Raw genomic sequence first — 27,708 nt, forward strand, 5'->3', positions numbered from 1 at the left:
AATGAATTATTAAATCAACATCTTTTTCAATATAAATAAAAAATTAATCTACACTGATAAATAAATAAAAACTTTCAAAGTTTAGTTTAGGTAACTTATCTAATACATAGACATGAAATCCAAAGTATGCTTAGAGGTTGCATTGAATTCTTAAGAGTTATAGTATCTCTTAATTCAAGACATTCTTTATGGTAAAAGATGAAATAAGATAGTAAAAGATGAATATTTCGAGTAAAAGATGAAATATTTTTTTAACATATAATAAATATGAAATATAAAAAATAATTACTGTAAAAAAATTAATATACAAGTTAAATTTAAATACATTTTAAGAACAAAAGCTTGAAATCAATATGTTGGCTTCTAAGAGTTAAAATACTCTCAATATTTAGGGGAAATGTTTTCCTGTTTCTATACTTCCCAAATATGGAATGCATAATTTATTAAACAAGTAAGAAATGTGATTAGATCCACTTTTGCAGTGAAAATTTTATCTTCAATACATTGAGATGCAACAAAAATTTCAATAGAGTAATAATGCTTTTTAACTGACTTTATAGAATAAAAAGCTAGAGTAATTACAAAAAGCCATATATATAACAATCATATTTATAACTTAAAATGTGAATGAGAGTTTTGCGAATGAGACTTTGCATGCGAGTTTTTTTTAAGATAAGGTAAATGAAATGTAAAGATTTATGACATACACATTTTTAAGGATAAATTCTTAACATATTATAGAATTTTTCTTTTTTTTTTCATTATATCTTGTAGTTTATAATCAATATTTACCAATTTAAATTTCTGAAAAAAGATACCCTTAATGAGTAAACCACAACATTAAAATTTGAAGTAAATGTTTTTAAAATTTCATATAAAATAGGCACTTAAATAGTTTAAAATGTTAAAGAATAATTTATTAACTCATTAGGAAGGACCTAAAAAAAAATTTAAAAAAAAAAAAATTTAAAAAAATCTAGACTTAAGTAATAATTTATTGAGGAGGCATGACAGTTTCAAGAGCTTTCAGTATTAAAAAAAATAAATGTTAATTCTTTTATGGATTAATTTCACATAAACTCACACTAATATATGATTTATGCTAAGAATAGTTTAGTAATTTCTTACACCTCCCTGAAACAGAGTAGTACAAAAATATTATATACAACAAGTATCATAATTCAAAGACCAAAAAATTACTGCTTTAGCTTTTGTTAAGAACAATGTATACGAAAATGTTTTATAGATATTAAAGATATTAAAATAGTTACTATTTTACCAGAAAACTACACAATCATGCAATGGAAAAATCAATGTAAGCAACAAAAAATTCAAAATAGAGATTATATATTAGGCATTTTTGCTTGATAACTACTAATTGCATATATAAAAAATAAAAAAAGTTTTCTTAAAAATAATCTTTTTAAACAGTTTTCTGAAATTTTATTTTAGTGTTCATAATTTCAACAAGGGAAAGAAAATAGTTGTCGAGCTGTTTTTCTCATAATCTATCAAGAAGCACTTAGGCCCTGTGGCAGAATTTTTTCAAGCTATCTGCGACTAAACTGTCTAGCACTAATATTTTCTGCAAGATACTTTTAATAATAACAAACATACACACTACTAATATAATAAAACAAAAGAGCTGTGTTTCCAAAATAACTATAATTTTTTTTTAATTGAACATGTAATAATTTTTTATTATGGGTGATATTCTTCCATTTTGTTGGGGGGGGGTCGCACAAATTATTACCTTCTTCGCATTTTGTAAACAATCATCACAATTTAAAAAAAAAAAAAAAAATCATGTAATCTGCCATTGAAAAAAAAAATTGACGACAGAATAACGCGAATTGGACTCCTTAAAAAGGGGTTACTCAAATGCATAATAAATAATTGTAATATCATATATAAAATATTGGATTTAAAAACTATTGAGAAATCAATAACTGCCAAAAATTAGATAGAATCATTGCCTTAAAAAGTAAATACTCAAATGCAAGATTCAAATTTTCCATATAGTGTGAAATATATCATGATATTCAAAAACCACGTGAAAATCAATATCAATAACTGCCGAAAATACAGTATATTACATTACATTGATTTACGATACTATCTGCGTAAATTAAGTGTGTCAAAAGTATTTATCTACATGTCAAAAGTATTAATATTACATGTAAATTTCTGTAGAAAAGAAAACTAAAAAATTTTACTTTTCACAAGAAAAATTTTTCTGCAAGAACTCTAACATTCTGCGACAATGTCGTGTCGCTGCAATTCTGCCACGGGCACTTACGTTTTTTCAAGTGCACAAAGTGATACAATCAGTTTATAAAATATTTGCATGATTACTTAGGTTTTTTTAAGTTACAAAATAAATAATTTTAATAACAATTTAAGAACACAAAATATGATCTAGTGGCTTATTATAGTTAATTCAATAATTTAAACAATGCAAATCAAATTATCAAAAATTTCCGAAATAAATGGAAAATATACAGTTAATAGATTATAAGACCACTAATTTTAAAAGAATAAAAAATATAAAACTAATATGACAGTGGACCTAAATTTTTTTATTTATATTTCAAATACAATAAGCGATTATCCGGAGCAATCAGATCCAAAGCTGAGCCAGATAAATAAAAATCTGGATAATGGAACAACTTAAAACAGTTATGAGAATGTTATTAAGTAACTTCTTCATGTTTTGTAAAGAATAAAGTCATTAATACTTTTGAACACTGAGAAAATTAAGGTGTATCACTAAGCTTTCAATGAGAAAATTTTTCATATGATTTCAAGAATATTATTTTCAATCATGTTTTACAATATACAAACAAGACAATGAGAGAGTTGCTTAATAAGGAGTCAGCATGCCCCAAATACTTAAAACATTATCATGCACAAAGAATTGAAAAAGTGCAATCAGTTTAGATGCCAAGTACGGACATCCCAACGTTTTTCTCTTTTATAAAAAAATAAAATATTAAACAATTTAGTGTTATAAAATATTTCAATAACAAACTTTCATTTGTAATGGAAAATATTATAGTTATTTGCAAATTGCATTTTTTATTGTAATATTTTCTTTAAATGAATTGGAAAATTTGGAATCTAATTGGTGCAATTCAAGCAGACCAGCCTAACTCAATGCTGCACGAATGGTAAATGATGTGAAAATGATTCTAAAAATGATGAATTATTATTATTTGTTAAGTATTATTGTTATGGTACCTGAATTGCTTACATAATCAGTTTCTTTTTTTTTTTTTCTTCTTCTTTAATGTAATGATTTCAAATATTGAACTTTTATTTTTACCTAATAAAGCATTATGATGTCATATAAACTGGATTGTTTGATAAGTCTGTAGTCCTGCGAATGTTTACACATTGTTCGGGAAAAACTACATTATTATATTAACTACAACTACTTTAGTACAAATGTAGTTACAACTACTTTTTTAAATGAAGTAACTGCAAATTAGTTTTGAAATGTAGTCATTACTTCACTATTTTAAGGCACTATACACTATTTTTCCAGTTTATTTCACTATTTTTCTATTTTATTTTACAATTTCTACTTTGCATTAAAACATTGTATACACATGTTAAAATGGTTTTGAATAAAAAAATTGGCTACTTTAAACATGAGGAATTAAGAAACATTTATTCTTGTTTACATGAGCAAGTTAGTTATTCTGAACAATTTTTTTATAGATCTATTCTTTTAACCATCAACTCTTTATGCTATACTTTTCTTGACAATAAATATTTAATTAACACTACATCGGGCATGTGTCGAAACTTACATCATCGGGAGCGGTGTATCTGTCAGATACATCTCTGTTTTATGTGTTTTTCTGTTAATATGTACAACTTTATTCTCTTTATTATTTTTGTTCTCTTTAGGTCCAGGCTTTTACACCTGGACCTTTTTTTAGTTTTATATATATTTATTTTTATTTTTTATACATATTTTTTATATACATATATTTTAATTTTTTATATTAAAATGCTTTTATTTCAATATTATCTGTTAGTCTCACATCTCTTTCTCTACTATATAGACTAGAAACTGTAGAAATGCATTTTTTAGTGCATTTCACAACTATTTCCGATAATTCGTCAGAAAAAAACAGTTCCAAGAGCCATATATAGTTTTTATATCCTTCGTACCTCTGATTACTCCATGTAATTTTGTGATAATATTCTGAGATCTAACTTTCACATTTTTTCTTCCTATCCATTTTGCCCATTTAGTACTATTGGCCTTTCCTGTATAAAATTCATCATTATAAGTGTCATCTTCAAGTTTTAAGTCGGTATGAACACTCTTCATGCTATCAGAATCAACTTCACATGTTTCTAAAATATCTTCTTCTTCATCATGAAATTCTTCAGTATTTAACTCCTCAGTTCCATCACTAAATATAATACTATGAACTAGCTCAATGTCTTTTCGATTATTCAAATCTAAAAGGCGTTCAGCACTCATCACACAGCACAAACGCACAGGGAATCTCAATACTTCCGTAAAGCTTCAAGAGATAAACGTTAACGGGCGTCTGTATCTAACAGATGCAAAACTTCATCCAAGCTTCAAAATAGAAAATGCTCTTACACGAAACTGTTCATTACTTCATTTCAAGGTACCAGGTGGTCACATGGACAGATACTTGTAAGGTAAAGGTTGTAAGAAAAAATTTTAAGGGACAAAAGTATAGACATTGACACGCCTGTATCAGTCAGATCAACGCGCCCAATGGAGCGTTAAAAAATTTGAAGAATATATCAAATATTTACAATTTTATTTTATTTTCTCTTAAGAGCAGAGATGGCGAACCATTATCGATAAGTGTACTTGTTAAATTACGATTATTTTGGGGTCCAGTGTGGTATTTTTTTTTTTTTTTAGTTCTTTTTAAAACAAAACAAAAATTAAATCAATAAATAACAATCGGCAAGCCACTGCTTGGATTTCAAACCATCGAATTACATTATGTAACTGTATATGCTGTTTAATTATTTACTTGCTTTAAATCTGAAAAAGGCAGTTTTTTTACAATAGGTAAGTAGAATTCATTTATTAAAAACACCTACTCACAACATTCTTCAAATTTACTAAATTATAATTGTATTTATAATTTGGATTCTCCAGGGTGCAAGGCCAAATTTTTCAACAAAAAAAGCAGCTTTTAAGCTCACAAAAAATATTTTTAAACACTTTGGGGAAAAAAACATAATTTTGATTATGATAAAATAACCATTTTCTGACAAAGAACTCTTTTCTTGATTATATTAGCAACCATAACAATATAATACAACATAACCATAATAAAATTAATAATACTGAAATATTTAAATTAATTAATCAAAATATATTAAAAAGTTTAAAAAAAACCAACAAATTAGTATCAGATATTTAAAATTTACAATTTGTAACAATGATATAGATCAGTGATTTAAAGCTAAAAATTTAAAAACAAACTTTAAATATTTCATAGTAAAAAATATTGCAAATGATGAGTAGAAGTTGAGAATAATCGTTGAAGTTCATAATATATACTAAATTAGTATTATAAACTTAACTTACCATTACTGACTTCAATGATAACACTTTAACTATTGTTAACATTGTAACCATGATTATTACAATCATGCATATTAATGAACTAAAGATGAAATATATTATCCCTTCACTATAATAGACCTAATCTTAATCTATTTTTTAATATAGTAAATGATAAGAAGTTAGCAATATACAATTGTAGAAGTTCATAATATATACTGAACTAGTAATTAGAACTTAACTTACCATTACTGACTTCAGTGACCATATCTACATTATTATTAGGATGCCAAAGATCTATGTATGTATGATCATGGTTCGTATGATTCTCTTGTGCCTGAGCATTTGTTCTCAAGCTTACAATATCAATGTCACTATCACTATCAGTTGTGTCCACAATTAAATCTGGAGTGCCGGATTCAAACAGAAACAATCGATTTTCACTATTCACATATCCCATGGCCCCACTGCCAACTGTGCCATCTGCATCAATAGCAATATCTTCCTGTATCATTGGTGCCACACTCATTGCAGATGAATTTTGAAAATCAGAATCACTGTTCATTTCACATTGAACAGCCCTGTCTGAAAAAGTGGAGTTGTCGGCATAGACTAAAGTACATACACTAGCTTGCAAATTTTCTTCTAAGGTCTTAACACTATTGATTTTTTTCTTAGAAGGAGGTGTCTGTATGGAGGGGTCAAAAAGTTTTTCGCTAGTGCTGGGGTTATTGATGTCCACGGTATGTATTCCAATCTTAGTTGCCTTCATTCCTGTTGTCTAAAAAAAAGAAAAAAAGGAAAGCAAAACATAAGTAAATGGAAGAAAGGGAGTAAAAAGCTTATCAAAACTAAATATAAGTCAATTAAGAGGTTAAAACAAGGTTTTAAAAAAAGCAAATTAATTTTAAAAGTAAAACTATAAAATGTATTTAAAATGGATAAGGGAGAAAATTGCAAATCAAGATTTGAACATAAAGTAGCAGCTAAAATAAAGGTTATGATTTTATGGGTTCTTTTCCTTGAGGTCTATTTTGTTATGTTAACCGCGTAAAACATCTATCATAGAGCAAGATAATTTATATCCCAGTTGGTCAACATGGACAATATCTCTCCCAGCATGGTCAATATCTCTTTCAGCTTCCATACCATACAAACAAAAGAAGTTTCAAGCAAATGGATACAGAGTTAATATGCACCTGATAACTAAAAAAAGTGCAAAAAAAACAAAAAAAATTGTTAGACAAAGGACGCAGAACACACAATGATATTCTGCTATCAATGAAATGTATGTGTGCTATACCTGAAGAAAATTTATTTCTTTCAAGTTTCAAAAAAAAGAAGAAAAAAAAAGCCTATTAATACTTCAAAAGGTTTAAACAAAGTTTAGAATTAAACATTGACTTTTTGATTATGAGAGAAAAGAAGGATCTTCACAATTACTAATTTTCAACAATAAATATGAACATATAACAAATATTAATACATGATTTTTATTCGTTATATTTTAACAAAAAGGGAAAAAAATAATTTAATCAGGGATCTAAATAAAATTTAGACATCATTTAAAACATAAAGCAATCTAACATCATTACGAAAGGGAAAACCATTTTTCTTATCTGAAGAAATTAGATTATTTCCTTTTATTGTCAGTAGTATTGAAAATACTAGTGACTGAAACAAATCATGGAAGGAAAAGAAACTCTGAGTTATTGAAATCATCTTCAATTCTATCAACATGCATAAGTTTCTTTTAATGTCCACAATTGTGATTTGGAATGCCAACCTCTGGAGACAACTTTGCAATGATAAAACTATTTTTCTTGGCAAGTACAGTCGAACTCACAACGAGGGTGAAGGGACCGTAATATTCATACATTATAACAGAGTGCTCATAAAACACAGGTTCATAAGAAAATTGAAAAAGCTCATGTACACTTATGAAATTATAAACAAAATTCATTCATAAATTTTTTTACAAAAGTAGTTAGTTAATTTGCTTTGAACATTCTTAGTATCTCTTTGTTGTGTTATTGTTCTTTGGATAAAACCTATGACCCAAATTATTTGAAACTCTACTTTTGAAAACAACCATGTGTTCGCTGGGTTACTTACTTATTCTAACAGTGTTTTCACTACACCGCAAGAACGCGAGAATCTCGCTTATTTTTTTTTCTCTCTTTAAAAAATTATTACAGCGAGAAATTCGCGCATTCTATAAATCAATTTCAAAATTCGAGAATTTCTTGCATTTTGGAAAAAGCTTCGCATTACGCTATTTAGAATAAAATCCGTTTCACTTTTCTTCCTGGATCTTTCATTATTTTCAACATCTATCCCATTATCTAACTTCCCTATTTACCAGTATTGTTTAGAACCTTTTCGAACAACAGTACACTACCCTTCCGAATCATGGAACCCATTTCAGAACAGATTTCTCTGCAACCACATGTTTACCGTAGGTAAGGTTTCCTCATGTAAGACATTTAAAATTTTTATGCACTAATGTAAGATGGACAAATACCTTGTAAGAGTAAAATCTTTTATGATGATGCAGCAAAAATATTCAATGCTTTAAAAAATAGAAGATGTTAAAAATGTATTATAATTAAAGAAATTATTTTTTTTTAAAAGTCTATTTGTGTTTTTTTAGTTTTCAGAAATCTCACTTAACTTTTTGAAATCGGACCCTGTTTTTGAGAAAGGGTGAGAAATTCTCACCTATTTTTTTTCTATGATGATAACACTGTCTAACGTTCATTAGTTTTTAGAATGTTAAACGAATTTTATCAAGATGGAATTAGCTATGCTGGAGAGGAGAAAGTATATAAAAACTATATATGAATCACAAAATATTGCCCACTAAAACTGGGATTTGCTTGTGAAAAGCAAACTATGCTTCAATGAAATTAACATTGTACCAACTAAGTATTTTCAATTTGTTCATTAAACTTGTATTCTGGTTAAATCAGGACTTGTGATAGGCGAGTTCAAATTATCATTTTTAGTAATAGCTTTCTTATAAACTTTCAAACTGAAATAAGTCTTATTATAAACCAGCAAAAAAAAAATTATTTTGCTGGCAAGGTGAGTTTGAAATTAATTGCAGTTGAATGCTACAACCGTCTAAAGAGGGTAACCCTCCTTGGAGAGGTTGGTACAAGAGCAATTCAGCCTAGAAAATAAAATATCTTTGTTTCATTGAAATAAACCACTAAATGATATTTCTAGGAAATAATATCATCTTGACTAGAATGTGCACAACACTCTGCATTAACTTATATTCACATGTTAATATTGACTTGCTTGGTAAGTTGATTCATTAAAAAGAATTTAATTTTTAAAATACAAAAAAAATACTAAAAAAAAAACATTTTTAAATATTTTGAAACTGTAAATTATTCCACACATGTTGGTTTATTCTTTATCAAAAGTTTTTATAAAGAACAAAAATTGAAACAAGAACTTTGCAACTATGATGTGAACAAAAAAAAAACTGACCAAGAATACTATTGGTAATATATTTAAGACAATGACTAATGATAAATAGATTACTAGTAAGAAAATATGAATGTAGAGCCTCTGTAATTTAAGCACATGAGAAAGAAAGGGTCACATGCCATATTACACGCCAGAAACATCACTCATTTATTCACCACAATACGGCATTTAATGTACAGTATGTAGAAAATTAATCTTCCAATATGTCATACTTCAATTTCAGGTACTCTTGATTAATGTAGATTACACATCAACTTAAATATGACGTGTAATTGTGACATACTAATGAATACATTATATTAATTTACTTTATTTCTTTACGAACTAGCAATATTGTCAATTGTTTAAAATATTTTATTTTCAAATTGAAAACATTAACTACAGAAAATAAATAAGTTATAACTTGGAGTCAGTAAAACTTTGTAAAAGAATCCATAAAAATAATAATTCCATAAATCTTTAAAAATAATTCTCAAACGGAAAAAATAAGAAAGCTTTATCTTGTTAAGTATGATGCACATGGATATCTAGTTATATTACTGGTGTTACGATTAGTCATTTTTTAATGTAATTTGGAAAAGAGATAGAAAAAGTAAACATAAAAGAATTTAAATTGTGAAAAACATTTACAACAAAAGCAAAAAAGTCAAAATATTTTAGAAATACATAATGTATATCAGTTTCTTATTTATCAAATAATACAGAAAAATAAGCTTTAAAAAAATCTGTAATTGATTCTAGTGTTCACTTTTGAATGTGTTTAGAAAATATAAAATACTACTTATTTCTGAGAGTTAAGATTTACAATAAGCAAAAATTTCATTTTTTATGCCAAGTTCAAGTAATAATAAATGTTGTATAGAAAATAGAAGAAATGTGAATTAATTTTAAATAATTTCGTAATTTGATATTTATATAAGAACCAGTTATCATTCAAAATAAAATTAAAATGCTAAAACTGAGTTTAAGATAGAGCAAGTTTTATAACATTTTTACCAACCAAAACTAATATGCAAAATATTTTAAAAAATATAACAAATTATAAAACAAATTAAAAGCATTAAAACAATAATTAAACAAAAATAAAAAGCAACTTTTTAAGACCTGCCTACCTCTAATGCTAAGTAAATCATTGTCAAAAATTTGCCAGAACATTCTTTATGTTTAAATTTTCACTGATCCAAAATTAAAGACGAAAACCTAAAAATAAGTTTAAATACAAATAAAAACCAAGGAATAAGGAAAAATAAAATAATATAACGAAAAAACTAAAAAAAAATTTAAACAATTATAAGAGCTAAATCATTGTTTTAAAAAAAGCAAGAAATATAATAAAAATCATGAAATAGATCAGTAATAAAATTTTTTTTTTTTTACTTGTATTTATTTAGAATACAAAAACTTAGGAACAATCACAAAAACTTAGGAAAACTTTATGTATGTTATGAGATTTAAAAAATAATTTTGAAAGTTTAAAATATAAATTAAGTTTTGGAGTTACACCTTTTATATTTTATGTAAACATTTTAATTGAATCTGATACGAAGAAATATTTTTAAATGTTATTTTAATGCAAAACTTACTTCAAAAGTTAAATTCATTAAATATTTTGCTATTAAAATGCCTTAAAAATATCAAGATTTAAAACTAAAATATTAAAAAATGTTATGTTTAAAAAAAAAAAAAAAGGAAAAAAGAAATTTTCAAATAAATAATTAGAAAAACCAAAAATGAAACTTTTATAGCCTCATATGCCAATCCCAACTAAAATATATCATAATTGCTAGCTCAGTGTGTTTCCTAAAATAAGTCAATATTAAAATTTTGCAAGCTTTGCCATAGTGGAACAAAAGATTTCTTCCTAAATTTTTCTCAATAAAGAAACATATAGAAAATTGTTTATTGTGGCAATTCAATGTTAAAAGAAAGGGATGCTTATTGCAGCAATCTTAAAATGTGATATAAATATTCAAAAGAGTAGAATAACTATAAATAAATAAAGTATAATGAAAATATAAATAAAATTTGCATAATCTTACATTAAAGTCACAATAGAAAAATATTAGTATGGGCTAGATTAATATTAGTAAATTTTAAAAACCTGGTCATTAACATTAAATGTGAGAATAAAGAAATTCTTATCTCAAATTCCATCTTTAAAGTTTTAAAAATGAAAAAATACGTACAGATTTTACACATTAGGACATAGCACTTAAAATCATATAAAAGCAGAACCAATAAAATAAATATAATCATCTTATCTCATCAAAAACCATTTATATTTACTAATAATTTCATTTTGCAATGAAATTTTAACTTCATTATGATAATGCTATCCCATGAAAACATTCAATTAAAAACTTACATTCAAATAAAATGTATAAATATATGGTGTATTTTGTCTTGATTACTTTTTGAGTAGAAAATTTCTATTAAATACACAGTTTGATGCTGTTATTTAATGAAATTCATTACAAGATATGAGGAGTTTCTTGAAACATTAAAAACAATTTTATATTGGGATACTAAAATAGCACAAATACAAACAGTTACATTGAAATCAATTTCATCGCAGCTGTTGTAAAAATCAACATTAATATCACAATAAAGTATATTTTTAAAATTCCAATTAAAATACCAAACAAAACTTCTTATACTTAAAAAATAATTTTTTGACGATTTTCACTGAACATAAAAACCGAACAGTTTATAAACAGAATGAAAAGAAAAATTAACCTGTGAATAAGATTACAACAACTTACGTATTTTATAAAAGTATTATCAGCAAGTGTGAGGCATATGTTTACAAACTTATTTCCACCATTGAAATCAATTAGGATGTATACAGACTCAGAGCGACTGCGGGAAGATTGATAAACATTTGACTTTATAAACAATTATGAAAAATCAATGATAACAACTAAATAGCTAAATTAAACATTTTAAATCATTAAAAACGTAGATAATATAGAACAACTTATCGAAGTCTTCGTACTATATATTAAATACGTAGATTAATTCCTGAATTTTCCCTATTATACAAGACGCCAACAATATCAATAGGTCATAAGACTTTCATAATTACATCATAATTAAATTAATATTTCAATACAATATATAGCCGCAAGACTTGTGTTTACATAAAACAATAATCAAATCCTTAATACTTACTTATTTAGTACCACATCAAATTTAGAAAATAATTTAGATAAGATTTGGTCATCATCATCCGCCATAACTGTTTTGGAAAGCTTCTTCTTCTTCACCACTAGGTCAATTTGTAAGTGACAGGTGAAATCATTTCAACTCGAGCGTAAAATCTTTACTAACAATTTACTTACAAAATTACATGTTGAATTAAAGTTTTTTTTAAATGACATTTGCATGGTACAGAAAAATCATTCCTGAAAACTAAAAAAAAAAAAAAAATATTTTTTAATATATTTAAAACCGAAACTATCTATACATCATCATCATCAACAACAACCGTTGAAAAAAAACTAGAAAAACTCCGTTCGTAAATGCAGCTGCTGTGCTAAAATCTGTGACCAAAGACTCAACACAAGCTAAAAGCTAATTCAACACCAAAAAAAGAATATTCCATTTGTTTTATTCTTTCATGGAGCTTTCTCACTACATGTGTACAAATCGCGCATGCTCGAGTAGTTCGTTTTGTAAGTAATTTCCAATTACTCGCAAGCTTTCATGCACTTCCAATCACCTTAATGAGTTTTTTGCAAGAAAATATTTTTAACCAATCTAGCCCTCATTCAACGTGTGTGCGGTATTGGTCGTCGTTAAACTGTGCCACCGTAAAGTGCTCGACTTCGCGAGCAGGTCGTTGGGCTACCGAAGCGGGGGTGCCATCCCCTCCGCAGAGGATCAAAATTGTGATGGCATGTCTTCGGATCATCCTCCGGGATGTTTCATAGACCGTCGCCCATAGCCCATTGTGCAGCTCTAGTGCGACGTAAATTAACAACAGCAACAACAACGTCGCACTAGAGCATCACAATTTTGATCTTCTGCGGAGGGGATGGCACCCCCGCTTCGGTAGCCCGACGACCTGCGCGCGAAGTCGAGCACTTTACGGTAACACAGTTTAACGAGGACCAATACCGCACACCCTCGGTCCCTACGCATACTGATCCAAGTGGTCACCCACCCGCACTCTGACCGCAGCCAGTGATGCTTGGCTTCGGTGATCTGCTGGGAACCGTGTCTTAACGTTCAGTCCACTGCAGGACTCTAGTGAGACGTAAATGAACTACAACATCAACGTGTGTGATCTTCCCTCTAGAATGATCTCGCTAACTGCTATGTTTCTTTTTAAAAAAACTATGCTCAATTTTACCATTGGCGATCGAAATGGGCAACAGATAGCGCAGAGCAGAATTCTCTACCTATGGCAACACTTCACATGCTTTGACCATTAGAGTGTGGACAGTCACAGAGGAAGGAAGAACGTTAGTTTCTGTTATTATTTTCAAATAGATTAAGAGTTTTAGCATATGAAACTGTTAAGAATTCATCATTATTAATATATGATATTAATTCAACATTATTTATAAATCGTTTGAATAAGGAATGGCCGACGTGTCTATTTCTAAAAAAAAATTTGTGCACGAAAAGTTCGACCTGATAAAATGGTCATAACGCAATTCGCTTACGCGATAGTACGCTCTTACGATTCCTATGTTTCCCAGCAGATGCTCCTTCACTCGTAATTTTTCTAAGTATTCGATCGTTTGCGAAAGGGACAACAATATAATGAAGATATTTCCTGTTCAAAAGTTGAAAACATTTGACACTACTCAGTCATCTAATGAGAATGGAGAGTGGAGTCCCCCGTTCCAAGAAAAAGAAATTAATCTCGGACTGCCTTGTCGCTCATGTGAATCTTTAAGAACTTCATAGGTTAAAGAAACTGATCACACATGTACAAACTTCGTGTGCGTGCAACTGCATTCACGAATCGGATGCAATAAGAATTTGTATTGACTTGGTTGGGGATTCGATACCCCGTGCTAAAATCTTGTTAATGGTTCCAAAGCTGGAAATATCCTCGTATGGATGGGGAGCTAAGTACAAAGATCGTCCGCTCTTCCATCTATCGATTGTTATACTGTAGTGAACGCATGCTCAAATATAGCTTTCGGATTGTCACTGCCTGAATAAATAAACAGTGATGATCCATGGTTTTTGCCTGTACTCTGTTAGTGCAATGCCGGATTACTCATTAGGCCATGGCCTGGGGCCCCCAATGATTAGGGGTCCCCTTAAAATGGATTTTTTGAAAATAAATTTTAAAAAATTAAGAAAAACAATGATTTAAAAAAAATTAAATATATATTAATAAAATACGATATTTTTTTCACATAATGTTAATCATATTACTTTCTTAAATGAAAAGACATATAAATACTTTTATATTTCAATAAATAAAAAATAACATGATTGAGAGATTGAAAGTATGCTTCATCAATCAAGTTCTCATTCGCATCTCCGAATTCACGTGCAAAGGGAATGAGGAAATAAATGAAAATCGATACTGCCATTTCTCTTTCTAAAGATTTTCTCGTTAGGACATCACATTCTTGTTATTAATATGTAAATTTTACCTTGAAATAGGTAGGTTACTAAAACTATTTCATTTCCCAGCAGATCACCGAAGTCAAGCATCACTGGCTACGGTCAGTGTGCGGGTGGGTGACCACTTGGATCAGTCTGCGTAGGGACCGAGGGTGTGCGATATTGGTCCTCGTTAAACTGTGCTACCGTAAAGTGCTGGACTTCGCGCGCAGGTCGTCGGGCTACCGAAGCGGGGGTGCCATCCCCTCCGCAGAGGATCAAAATTGTGATGGCATGTCTTCGGATCATCCTCCGGGATGTTTCCCAGACCGTCGCCAATAACCCATTGTGCAGCTCAAGTGCGACGTAAATTAACAGCAACAACAGTTCACCAGAAGGCGAAACGCTCCCGTTCTTACTGTATGCAATTCATACACTTTCGATCTTCATCAAGAGAGGAAAAATTCCCCCACTAAGTTCTCTTTCTCCCTTGACAGCGAACGGGGGTACGTGAATGACATACTGTGAGAAACAGTCCCATTTCCTACCGAATAAGTTTTGAAACATATATTGGAGGTTTTGAATTTAATTTGGGTTTGTTAACTTTTATCTACTTGTAGAACTACACTGATGGTCTATTGGCAACAATTTAGGTTTAGATTTTAGCGATGATTCAAAAATACTGCAATAGCAACACTACCCCAATTTAGATCGTAGAGCAGATGGTATTGATTATCAACTTGACTCTGCATTATGCTCTCAAACTGACCACCAGCCTTGGACTTTCTCAGCTTTACTCCAAATGTCGATGAAAAAAAACGGAACAATTTGATGATCTCCATTTTATCCAATTTGCAGTACGTGTACATGCAAATAGTTTCACCTGCTACTTATGTATAATGAAGTGTCAAAAGACTAGAGTAGAGATATCTGTTAATGTCATTCTAGTATCGCTCTTACCAAACAAAGCACAGAAACTTGACGAGGCCTAGACCCCATAATTTCTTGAGGAAATATTGTGTCAAGCAAATTCGACAGTCAATTATGATTGTAAAGGTGGGAAGGGCTTCTTATTTTGTGTTCGCGCCCGTGAACAGATCTTTCAATTATGACACAAATGCTTTTCATTGGATTTATGATGGGTGATTTAGATGGCCATAATTCGTTAAAATTGCCAAGAATGTTCTTTTTAATCAATTGCGAATAATTTTGGGTGGGTACACAAGGATAAAAGTCACAAATCCTTGAAAGTTTCGTCCACAAAATCCAGCTATATTTGAGTGAATCGAACAATCCATTGCTCGACGATATGTTATGCATGCATTGCTAGCAATGGTGGAAATTTTGAACATCTTTGTGACGTTTTCGCAGATCATTGATCACAGCACGTGTAATATACAATAAATACCAATAAGTATTTCCGATGATCTCAGTCTTGTGTTTCACGTACCTGCGAAACTGCTCGACCATAGGTTGCTATGCAATTCTGAATCTCTGTCCACTAAAAAATTAAATTATTTTGTAGCTAATGTTTTTACAAAATGTTTATTTTTTTCACCAGTACTGATATTACGGATTTAACGATTTCCTTCGATTCTAGCAAAAAAATATAATAATTAATGAATCATTTGATGACTAAACATAGAAAAAAAAATATTAATTCGAAACTAAGATGAAAATAATTTTTTATCAGCACACGAATCGAATAAAAAATAATTGGGTGATTATAAAAGCTCGTCGAATACAAATAGAAATGGAATATTCTCAGAAATCGAGACCCCTCATTAAACTAATCCCCATTTTTTTTAAAAATGAAATAAGAATGTTTGACATCGTTATTTCCAAACGAAGTAAAATACACACACACACACACACATATATATATTTATCTTTTTAACCATTCACATACCTGCCAACTTTCATTCTTTCAGAGAATGGATTTTCAGAGTGGTTGTAAAACAATAAACGAAAAACAATCTGACTCAAAAATATATTTATATTTTGATCTTGTTGAAATTCGCTTGTGCAAGGATTATTATGCTTTTATATATTTATTGTAATTATTTATATGTAGTGGTGGTCAAACTCATTTATAATTATCATTATAATTCAAAAAGTTAATTGGAATAACATGAGTATTGCTACCACTTTAAATATGAAAATAAAATCTTCCGGAAAATCCGGAAGAGTTGGCAGGTATGCATTCAGAATTTTTCAAGGTCAACAGTTTTTTTTTTCATTCATTTATTTTTTTCAATGTTCTTATCTTCAGTCAAAAGAGTAAAAACTACAAAAAATTTTAATTTTCTTTTTATTGCGATTATTATTATTTTTTATTTAAAAAAATGTCAACATAAACATAATCAACACAATAAAATCTAATAGCTCCAAAACTAATCCGAAATTTTTAACAAAGTGAGACGAGTTACCCATTTCCGGACATAAAAGTACATAGATACAAAAAAAAAATCATAATTCTCTTGTTAACAGCTGACTTACAGCTTCACTAACTGAATTACACGGTCTAATAAGGAAATCTTCCAACTTAGATGCAAAATAACCGCACCCGTATCATTTTGATGTCATAATTTTCAATTATATTATGGTAATAAATTAATTTCTTTAAAAATGTACAAAATTTCATATTTGTTTCATTTGTTAGCTTTCGAACTATGACAGAGAGAAGCATGCACGGTGAAAATTTTCTGAAATAGCGGTGACGGCAGGCAGTAACTTTTTTATTGATGTAGAGAAATAATAATAAAAATGCTTCCTTAAGTTAAAAATTAAGATAAATCTCTGCTGTGTGTAATTAAATCGATAATTTAGACCAAACTGCATTTACCTACCTATTCAAAGTTTTAACTTTGAATAGAAATTGAACAAAATTTGACCATTAAATTTTTTTCTGTCATAAAAGAAAGGCGAGGGGTTTTTCGGAGGAGCTAGCTGTCTCATCTCTCAAATTCTGACAAAACTAGCTCGTTTATATAGTAGCTCCATGGCAAGTAACTGATAAATGGGGGTTTTTCAATGCAAGGATGGAATTAGATTTGTTGAAAAATATATAAGAATGGTGAATTGATATTTTTGCATATTAATTTCTTATCGCATTTTTAAAAAAGTTAAACAAAGACGTAATACTCATTTAATTTGTGTTTTCTAAAAATGAAGAGAGAAAATTAAAGTTTGTGAATATGCAGAGCCTGATCTATAAAAGTGGGGGCCTTTGACACAAAACTGTCAAGGGCCCTTGGTTGTTACTTTAAACCAAATTTACATGTTTTTTAATTATGAAGAGTTCACTCATAATAACCAGGGCTCGAAAAAACTCAGAAATTTAACCAGTCCCCGTCCTCCTTTGAAACTAACCCGTAGCTTCTAAATAAATAAAAATATAATTTTCTCTTATTTATTACGCACATTTATATAAATTGCACAATGAATTAGTAGTTACTAGGATTACATTATACAGTAATAAAAGAAATACTAGGTTACTAGTAGTAACCTAGTATTTCTTTTATGAAATAATTTAAATGACAAAGGTCAAGTTATCTGGAATGTCAATTTATCCGAGGGTACTGCGTTTTTTAAATGAATCAAATATATTACGTTTGCCAGTTCTACAATCAAGCCAATGATTTACAGAGGTCTCTGAACAAAAATCTGAAAGGGGTTTTCCATTTAGGTAGATGATCATAATTGCGTTTAACGCTTCTTCTTTAAGACCAGTACGTAATGTATTTTTTTGTAAGTTCATTGCTGAAAAGCCCCTTTTCAACCGCTGCAGTACTCCCAGACAGAGAAAGCATCAATTCCACCATGCGCAAAAATTGAAACTGTATCTGGAACATTAACGGGAAAATGGCCGTCAGCGCGGACGTCGGATTCGAGAAATTCGTTGCCCGCGGGGAATTTTTGACCGCCGAGTACGGGCGGTTTTTCGAGCCCTGTTTATAACATAAGTAAATTACCAAATATAAGTAAGAGCTGCGGCGGCTCAGGGGATAGAGCATTCACTTCCAATGAGGTGAACCGGGTTCGAATCCCAGCGATGGCTGGTTGATACAAATTCCGCACCCGGCTCACACCGACCACCGTGCTGACGTAAAATATCCTCAGTGGCAGACGGATCATGGGTTAGAGTCCTTGCAGTCAGGCTAGCCGTGGGAGGTTTTCGCGTTTTTCCTCTTCATGTAACGCAAAATACGGGTTAGTTCCATCAAAAAGTCCACCACGAAAGCAAATAAATTTCTCACAATTCTTTATCCAGGAATTTCCTTGTCTTCTGGATTGGGTACAAAATTACAAGAATACGGAGTTGAGCATTAGTAGTCTTAAACCGCACAAAATGAGTCGGCTGCTCAACGACGATTATAAAATAAGATATATAAGTAAATTTAAGGTTATACGGCTAAATTTATTCAACTTTCGTTAACTTTTATTTCTAATAGACAATTTGTAAGGAAAAACACAAATATATTTATAGGGATAGATAGGGCCCCCCCCCCAGAAATGTGGGGCCTTAGGCCTCTCAGGACGTATGATAAACCAGGCCCTGTGAACATGTCTAATGGCCAGACAAAATTTGTCGAACAGTGAAAATCTTTGGGAGGTCACGTCGATCTCCTATCTCGGTGCCCCTAATACTAATACCTAATTCATTTACACATAGGAAAACTATCTGCTGATAATCATTGATGTGATTTTAGTAGCAGATGAAATTTAAGAAATTTCTGCTTACACTTATTGTTGCAATTTTAATTTCATTAGCACTGGAAAAACTTCTTAAAAAAATGCTAGTGTTAGCACTAGAAAAACTTCTTAAAAAAATGCTAATGTTAGCACTAAGAAATAAGTATGATTTGTCTAATGAAATATCTTTAAAATCTTTATCTAATGAAATATCTTTAAGTAAAATCTTTGAGCGAGAGCTCACAGCGTCTTCCTATCCCAGCACTATTTCTTGTATAAATCAAGATGTTAGGCATAGTTATTCAGGAGTCATGTTTTTTAATTTTGTGCATTTGTATATTGAGCAAAATATTGAGTTTCATTATTTTTGATTCGATACTTGCATTGATAATTTTAAACTTTTTTTCAAGAGATAATTTTAAACTTTTTTTCAAGGAATTAGTATCACAAAAAATAAATAAATAAATAAAATAAATAATGCAAATACAAACCATCAGAATTCAACTTTATTTACAATTTAGAGAAATGTTTGAAACAAGACAATTTCAATATTTTTTTAAACGAAAGTAAAATCATACATATCAGTTTAAAATTTAGATACCCAAAATTTTTGAAATAAAGATGACTGATATAATATTATTAAATGAAGTATAAAACTAACTTAAATTATAACAAATCTACTAAAAAATATTCCAGCTAGAATAAAACAAAGAATATCATGAGCATCAGCACAAAATAATTAGATAGAACATTATACATCAGTACATACCAGACCAACACTCTTATTTCATCAGCAGTAGAGGACATAATAATGCAAAAATAAACTTTTTAAACAGGTTGGGTTGATACAAGCCACATAATATCTTTGGTACAAGGGCCAAAGAATTCTCACCAGAATTCACATACACACATGCCAGGCCTAATATAGGTCATGATACAATACTTTTCAATCACATAAAATTCTTGTAGTATTTACATATTATTTTAAACAATCTTGTTAAACGGACCATATTTTAAAAATTATGTAACAGTAGGTTAATTATTAGATACTATTACTAAATACCTATAGATAATCAAAATGCTAAGTTTCCTATTTATGGTAGTAGCCAACAACAAAAAAGTAAGATGTTAAGATGACTAAATTTAATTTTAAGTAAATAATGAAAAAATTTAAAATATGAGAATGTAAAATACTGTAGTAGAGAATAACAAATATACACATACACGTTTTCATAATAATCAATCAAAATTTAAGGAAAAAAAAAAAAAAAAGAAACGGTAATTTATGTTTGAATCAATAGTCAAAGTAATGTTTGAAAATTAATAAAACATACTATTTTCTATTTTAAATAAATTAAAAACTGGTGTCAACCTAACAATTTCATAAATGCTCATTATTAATGAAAATACTGACTAATAAAAAAAAAAAAGAATAGTAATTCTCGTTGCATTTTATTTTCCATTTGAGTTAAAGATATATCACATTTTTCAGTGAATATAAGTAGACTTTCTGAACAAAATTGTAATTTAAGTAGGAGGTTTGACTTTTACACAAGTAAAACATTTGAGCTCGAAGATGTCTTTTTGAACAAGTTAAATATAAGCTAAGCTTTAAAGTATTTATCTAATAAGTTAAATTCAAATGCAATAAGGATAACAAAATTATAACACAATCAAAAATTTTAAGAAAGGAAAATTTATTTTTTAGAACATTCTGTACATCTTTTGAGTTGGTACTGTTTATTTCGGAAATAGAGAATGTTTTTTATCCGTCAATTAGCAGTATCATTATATTTTATAAGCATTATATTTCATAATTTAAGGTGATAGTATAGATATTTGAGTCAATTGTTTAAAAGATTAAAAAATTAATTTTTGCATAACATCAGTTTTAAAATCTGTTCTTCAACAAGTTTAAATTTGGTAACTCTACAGCATAGTGAATGAAAATCTCTTATAATACTCCAAAAAAATACGATCATTACAAAATTCTACTTCAAAACAATTTATAAAAATTTCAATGAAGTTAGGCAAAATAGACCAAACAAATAATTTGGCACACTTTAAAGAATAGTCAATCAATTTTTCTGATAATGAATTCTTAAATTATTTTATAACATTATTCCTCTATGCAGGACATTGTATTGAATTGTAAGAATAGCTGACATAGTAAAGATTATGAACATGGATTTCAAAACAGAAATATGAATGCTTTAAAAATTTTACTTCGTATGAATACATTATCAAAGTGTTTGATTTTTTATTACTAGTAGCTAAAAAAGAATTTTTTGAAAAACTGATATGGAATAATAATACTTTGCACATTTGCACAGAGCAATTTTTGCTACAGAGCAATTTTTGTACTTGAAATGCAAACATGTTGACGATTCTGCAAGTAGAAAATTGCATTCAAATCTGTTTCCCCAGTTCTTGAGTACAGTTATCATAGTACTAGAATATTAATTATAAAGGATAGTCTGACACAGGTGTTTTAAAATCATGATAATCTTTATTTTTCAAGTTTTATATATTTTAATTAGATTTATATGAATTAAGTAGCATTAGTAATGTCTTCTTCATTTTTCAGCATAGAATAGAGCATATAGTTTTGTTACGTCTTTTTCACAAAATATGTATTCTCATTTATTTGTGAAACCACAATTTTTTATTACTTCCTATAAATAATTTAATTACAATAAACAAAAGATTGAATATTTTGTAAAACTTTAGACAATAAAGCAAGTTTACTTATAATATTTTTTTTTTCTTCATAAAAATTTAAGAAAAACATTTTAAAGAAAAAAAAGGAGAAACTTTTAAGTCCAATGTTAAATATAAAACCACCAAGAAAATATATAAAAAAATTCTTAGAATCAATTAGGAATCGAAATCTAACAGATTGCAGTAAGGATTGAAACATAAAATGTAATAAAATAAATTCAGTACATGCTCAAAAAATTATTATTCAGATCCATGATTTAAGTGAAATGTCATGTTTTAACATACTACAAATAAGTACTAAATATACAATAACATATCTGCCAACATGTACAGCTATGGTTGTTGATGAAAATATTTTTGAGATACCAACACTTTTTTTTTTGCATAAATCTTGGCTTTTAAAATTAATACCTAAATCAAACATATTTAAGAAATATCTATTATTCTTTTAAATATTCTATTATTCTTTTAAATATTGGCAAAATATCTTAATTTTTATATCTTAAAACGTCCTACTATAATTATAACATTCGTTCTGACAAATCTTTTTCAAAAATCATACAAGTTGGCACCTATACAATAAAAAGAAAATAGCAAATGAAAAGTTTTTTAAGTACCTGAAAAACTGACAGAAGTTTCACAAATAGGTTATAAATTATTAGCATTGCGGTTAAGACCAACATACTACAAAAATGAATTCTATATTTTTTTCAAATCATTTAGAAGTGAAAAAAAAATCTCACAACAAAATAAAAATAAGAAAATAATATCAGATCAAAAAACAAAATAATCTTCAAAATAAAACAAAATAATCTTCAAAATAAAACATTTCCAGTTTCTCAAATTACAAAAAAATAAAAATTACAGCTAATAACAATGATAAATTGCAGCATAAATTTTAAGTAATCAATGAAAAGTATATCTAATAATTAACTCTATTAATAAAGATTATAATTAGAACTACTAATTAGGGATTGACCTTTAAAAGTAAATTTTAGATATCTAGTTCAATAATACTTAAAATAAATGCAATTTTTTTCTTAAAATTGCTATTGTTAATTTAAAATCATACCAAAAAGCATTCTGTCATTTAATTAATCCTACCTTAGTTATAAAAATTGAATCAACTCAAAAAGTAACATTAGTTATTTTTTTAAATTTTGCATTTATTGTGCATATAGTTAAAATGATTTAAGATTTATCCTTAACATAAACAATTTTTAACACTGTTTAGATTAATAAGCTTGGATAAACCTTGTTCTTATACAAATCAAACCCTAATTAATTATACTATAATATTTTGAGCATTTTATTATTAGATTCATACATATGTCATAAACATAAAAAAAATTAATACTGCACCTGAAAGAAAGGCTATTATAGTGCCCAAATTTGAAATTTGTGTAGATTCCATATAGTAGGTGCAAAGTTAAACATTTTTTTTTCCTTTTTTGTTTTGACTTAGGCCAAATTATGTTTTGTTAGGTAGATTTTTTTACAGTTATCAGCTTACTAAAATGAAATACTGAAAAATATACACTAAAAAATAATGATTCAAAACTGCAGTAAATATATCACAATTCACATTAAATGCACAGTTATTAATCTTTACACATCACAGACTGTTAGTTCCATTAAGACACTTATACAATAATCAATAAGTATTTTACCAAGCAGGCATTAACTGGGATGTGAATTACTCTGTAAGCAGCATATAATAAAAACTCAAAGAAAAAAAAATTATTTTACAAGAAATTAAACAAAATAATAAAGGTTACTTTTATAGAAATATATTTTTCATTTAAATTCAGGATATGCTTGAAAATCTTACAGTATAACTATGAAAAATAATCCAATATAATAAATTATGTGGATATAAGTTAGTAATTACATGATTAATCATATATAATTTTTAAAAAATTATGCACATAGAATCTGAATTAGGTATACATAGATTTTTCTCCCAATATATATTTATAGTAATCAGGATAATGGTAATGGCCTCACTTTTACTAGAAATGAACAAAATGAATAAATTCACTTGCCCTTTTATTTTTTGCATAAAAAAAATTGGGTGAAAAAACTATAATTCCCATATATTATCACTAAATAATATATAATTATCATTAAACCCTAGAATATTATTCGTGAAAATACTATTGAAAAAATTTTTAATTCCTGAAAACAATATTTAGTTATTAATTCACATTAATAAAATAAAAAACAAATTTATGAGCAAATTTATTGGAATGTATAATAATGAATTCTGATTCAGAATAAAATTTTTTAGCTGATATAATTTATAACTTATCAATAGTAATTAAATGAAACATTTATTAAATTTTATATTATATCTCCCCCAAAAAATTAATAGCATTCTATTTACAGCTTTTTGATGAACTCCTGCAAAAATGTAATGAACTCGTGTAAAAATGTAATGAAAGATAAAACTCAAAACAAGAATTACATGAAAAGATTAATATTCAAGATATATATTTCTCAGAATGCAATTTTTGTAAACAATGAGTATAGAATCCTTATTTTTATGAGTAAGTCACTTTACATAGGATTTATAGAAGATTTTATCCGTGTAATTGTAGAGATAAGAGCTATTTTATGTTCAAGAAATTCCATTTTTAACCTGCTTGGTTCAATATTATAGATAATTATGTATAACAATTCAATCTTGATATTATTTAAAAATATCTTTCAGTTTTCTAAAAAAAATTATTCTTGTACATTTACATTGTACATTCAAATGGATGAAAAAAAATGTAATCGTGCTTGTTTTTAAGTATCAGTAAGGTGAAGTGAATAAAACATTGAACTTTACAATTAGGAAAATGCAACCCTGTAAAAATTGCACAGCCATTTGAATAACGAAGAAGACTAGATGATTTAATTCACTATGATTATCACAAAATAATAGAGCTCACATCAATAACAATAAATTCAGATTTAATTCACAAAGGGAATACCTATAAAAAGGCATTCACAGAGATTGTTATTGCAAAGTTAAGTAGCAAACATCGCATTATATTTAGGAAATGCAGCTTTTATTTAACTGCTTAAGCATGAATTTAAGTGACATTTAAAAAATAGACCAGCTCATGCAGTTTTGACTAACTATAGTTCTGTAGAAACATTATAAATTTACGAGGAAATTAAAATTGCTCAAAATTATTACATTTCAAACAGAATTCAAGTTATAATGATTTAAAAAGTCTTAGAACTTTGTACTAAGTATTATTCAAAATTGAACCTAATTCTATTACTATATGAAAAAGCATAGGCAACTTAAATTTTATTGCTATTTCTATTCAAATAAATACAACTTTGTTAATAAATATTCTTCAAATAAGGTTTACAAAAATATAATAGTTCTAAAACTTCCTTTCTTGAAACATAGAATGTTAATTTTTTGAACTAAATCTTCCAGGTTTGAAAATTTAAGCATAAATAAATACAGATAGTTAAAAATATGAATAATTATTCTTATAAGGCAATTTTTACTCAAATACAAATAAGTTGTCACTAAAAAAATATAAAAAAAGGAAATAATAAAATTTTTATCTAAAATAAAATTGTTTTAAGATAATTAAAATTACTAAAAATAGACACTGATTCATAATAATGTTTTTATTATGGCATGATTACAGTTATGTTATAAAGAACATGATTATACTTATGACGAAGCGTTAATAAACAGCTAGTTTAGATTGAAGATGTTACTTATGACGAAATGTTAATAAAACTGCTTACCTTAGATACATGAAATGCTTTTGAAAATGGGTAAACTATTATTTGCAAGCTTTTAGATATTATGTGCGATAACAAACAATGATTAAAATACAGAACAAACACCTACATTATTAAAACACTGGATAAATATGAGTGCATTTTAAAATATATGAAATTAATAAGAAAAAGCAAGATCTTCGATGCCTTATGTTTCAACAACACTTTTGAAAAATAATACAACTTTCATCAAAAAATACTTACTCTAATGTCACTGTGTTTATTCAAGTTCAAGTGAACTATAAGTACACAAATAAACAAATACAAAACAATAACAAAATATATGAATACGAATGGCAACAAATATAATCAATGAATGTAAATAAAACTTAGTGGTTATATATTTATTTCATATAATAGAGAATAAATCAAAGTCTTTAGGTTAAAATACATAACCATTATATTTTAGACTAAAGAAAGAGGATTTTCATAAACCGAAATGGATTTACTGCCATTACCATTACATTTCTCAATGCATATTTCTTTATTATTGGTAGATAATAATGGTGTAGTGTTATCACCGGTTTCCTTTGATTTGTAAACTTTTTTGTCATTTAGACGATTTTCAAGTTTACCTTCTAAAACATTATCAACATTTCCTGGATTATCTTGGAATTTTACTTTACGAGAATCAGATCTGATAGAGCTTTTGCTGCTGATTGGCGATGCTTTTCTACAAAGATTTTTTGAAACCGGAATAACCATTGCTCCAGAAAGCATAATCAGTAATCCTGTGACGTAGAAAGTGATGTCATAATTTCCAGTTACATCAAACAGCCATCCTAAGAAAAGAAGTATACATGAATAATAACATAACATAAGTAAACAAAGTCACTTACATATACTGATTTCTATTTTAAGTATACAATAACGTTAAATTTTTATTTTGTCAATAAAATTACATTTAAAACTCAAAAAGTTCCATCTACAATTTCAAAATTTTTTTAATTTGAATTAATTATTCATTTCAATTAAAAGTTATTTTTTGTATGAAATTATCTTTAGATTAATGAGACTAAAGTGGGTTCAAGAATATTAAGTATATTAATAATATATACCAATTAATATTAATAAGAATATTCCAATTGTAAAATATCTTCAAGAATATTTTACAATTGGACACTCCAAAATTTAAATTTTTATTGCAGGAAAAAAAATGTTTGAGAATATAAATTTGTTTAAGAAAAAAATGTTGTGCAATCGAAAATCATACAACATGAAATATTTTTTAGAAAATTAGGTTTAAAAAAACTTATGGGATTGATAATTAGTTTATAAATGGAAGACGTTTTTTTTTTAACTCTTTGGTGCAGAATTTTTATTAAACATATTTTTTCATACTTTTTTTTTATTATTTTGTAATTATTTAGATAAAAATAAGTGAAAAATATTATATTTAGCAGTTTATTAATTTATGGACATGAAATACTGCATGAAACACTGGTGTCTTTTTCAGCGTTAAAGGTAAAATCTTCTAAACACGGCTCACTTCCAAACAATAATTTGCTCTAATTAATTAATTGTTGATAAATTTTTGAATATGAATAAATTATATATATATATATTAAAATAACTTTTCTTGGATTCTATATTTTAGAAAAATACTATTTTGATAATCTAACAGATAAGTAACAATTAGACTGTTTTTCAGAATAAAAAAATATCAAGATATATTTTCGTTTGTAATTACAGCATCAGAAAAAAAAATATATGCATAAAAGGGACACCAGTGTCCCATCTGCGTCAAAGGGTTAGCCAGGCATTTTGTCTAGATGATTTTTTTAAAGGATTTTATTTCCTTACTATTCCAAGTTATAAGAAAAAAAGGAGATATTTAACTAATAGTG

The 27,708-nt window shown here is 27.8% G+C and overlaps 2 protein-coding genes across 10 annotated transcripts in view; both read right to left on the reverse strand.

Annotated features, from left to right (window-relative positions):
- Positions 1–12,488, reverse strand: part of LOC107444712 (E3 ubiquitin-protein ligase arkadia-C) — a 48,234-nt gene extending 35,746 nt beyond the window's left edge. For 4 of the 9 annotated variants that reach the window (XR_011637688.1, XM_016058950.3, XM_016058942.3 and 1 more), the window contains exons 1-3: positions 12,248–12,386; positions 10,189–10,276; positions 5,822–6,356 (exon numbers count right to left, since the gene is read on the reverse strand). Coding sequence is in view for 8 of the 9 variants with exons in the window: in XM_016058950.3 (XP_015914436.1) it covers positions 5,822–6,356; positions 10,189–10,209 (556 nt within the window). In the remaining variant the exon portion in view is untranslated. Of the gene's footprint in view, positions 1–5,821; positions 6,357–10,188; positions 10,277–11,838; positions 11,936–12,247 lie in introns of all 9 variants that reach the window. The other 5 variants (XM_016058958.3, XM_071185288.1, XM_071185287.1 and 2 more) reach the window with 4 other exon arrangements.
- Positions 12,489–23,417: 10,929 nt separating this feature from the next.
- Positions 23,418–27,708, reverse strand: part of LOC107444753 (monocarboxylate transporter 12) — a 34,302-nt gene continuing 30,011 nt past the window's right edge. Inside the window, exon 6 of the mRNA XM_016058976.3 lies at positions 23,418–26,643. Within this exon, the coding sequence (XP_015914462.1) occupies positions 26,267–26,643 (377 nt within the window). The 3' untranslated portion in view covers positions 23,418–26,266. The remainder of the gene's footprint in view (positions 26,644–27,708) is intronic.

The sequence above is a fragment of the Parasteatoda tepidariorum genome, chromosome 9 (genome assembly GCF_043381705.1).
Source record: "Parasteatoda tepidariorum isolate YZ-2023 chromosome 9, CAS_Ptep_4.0, whole genome shotgun sequence".
Taxonomy (NCBI): domain Eukaryota; kingdom Metazoa; phylum Arthropoda; class Arachnida; order Araneae; family Theridiidae; genus Parasteatoda; species Parasteatoda tepidariorum.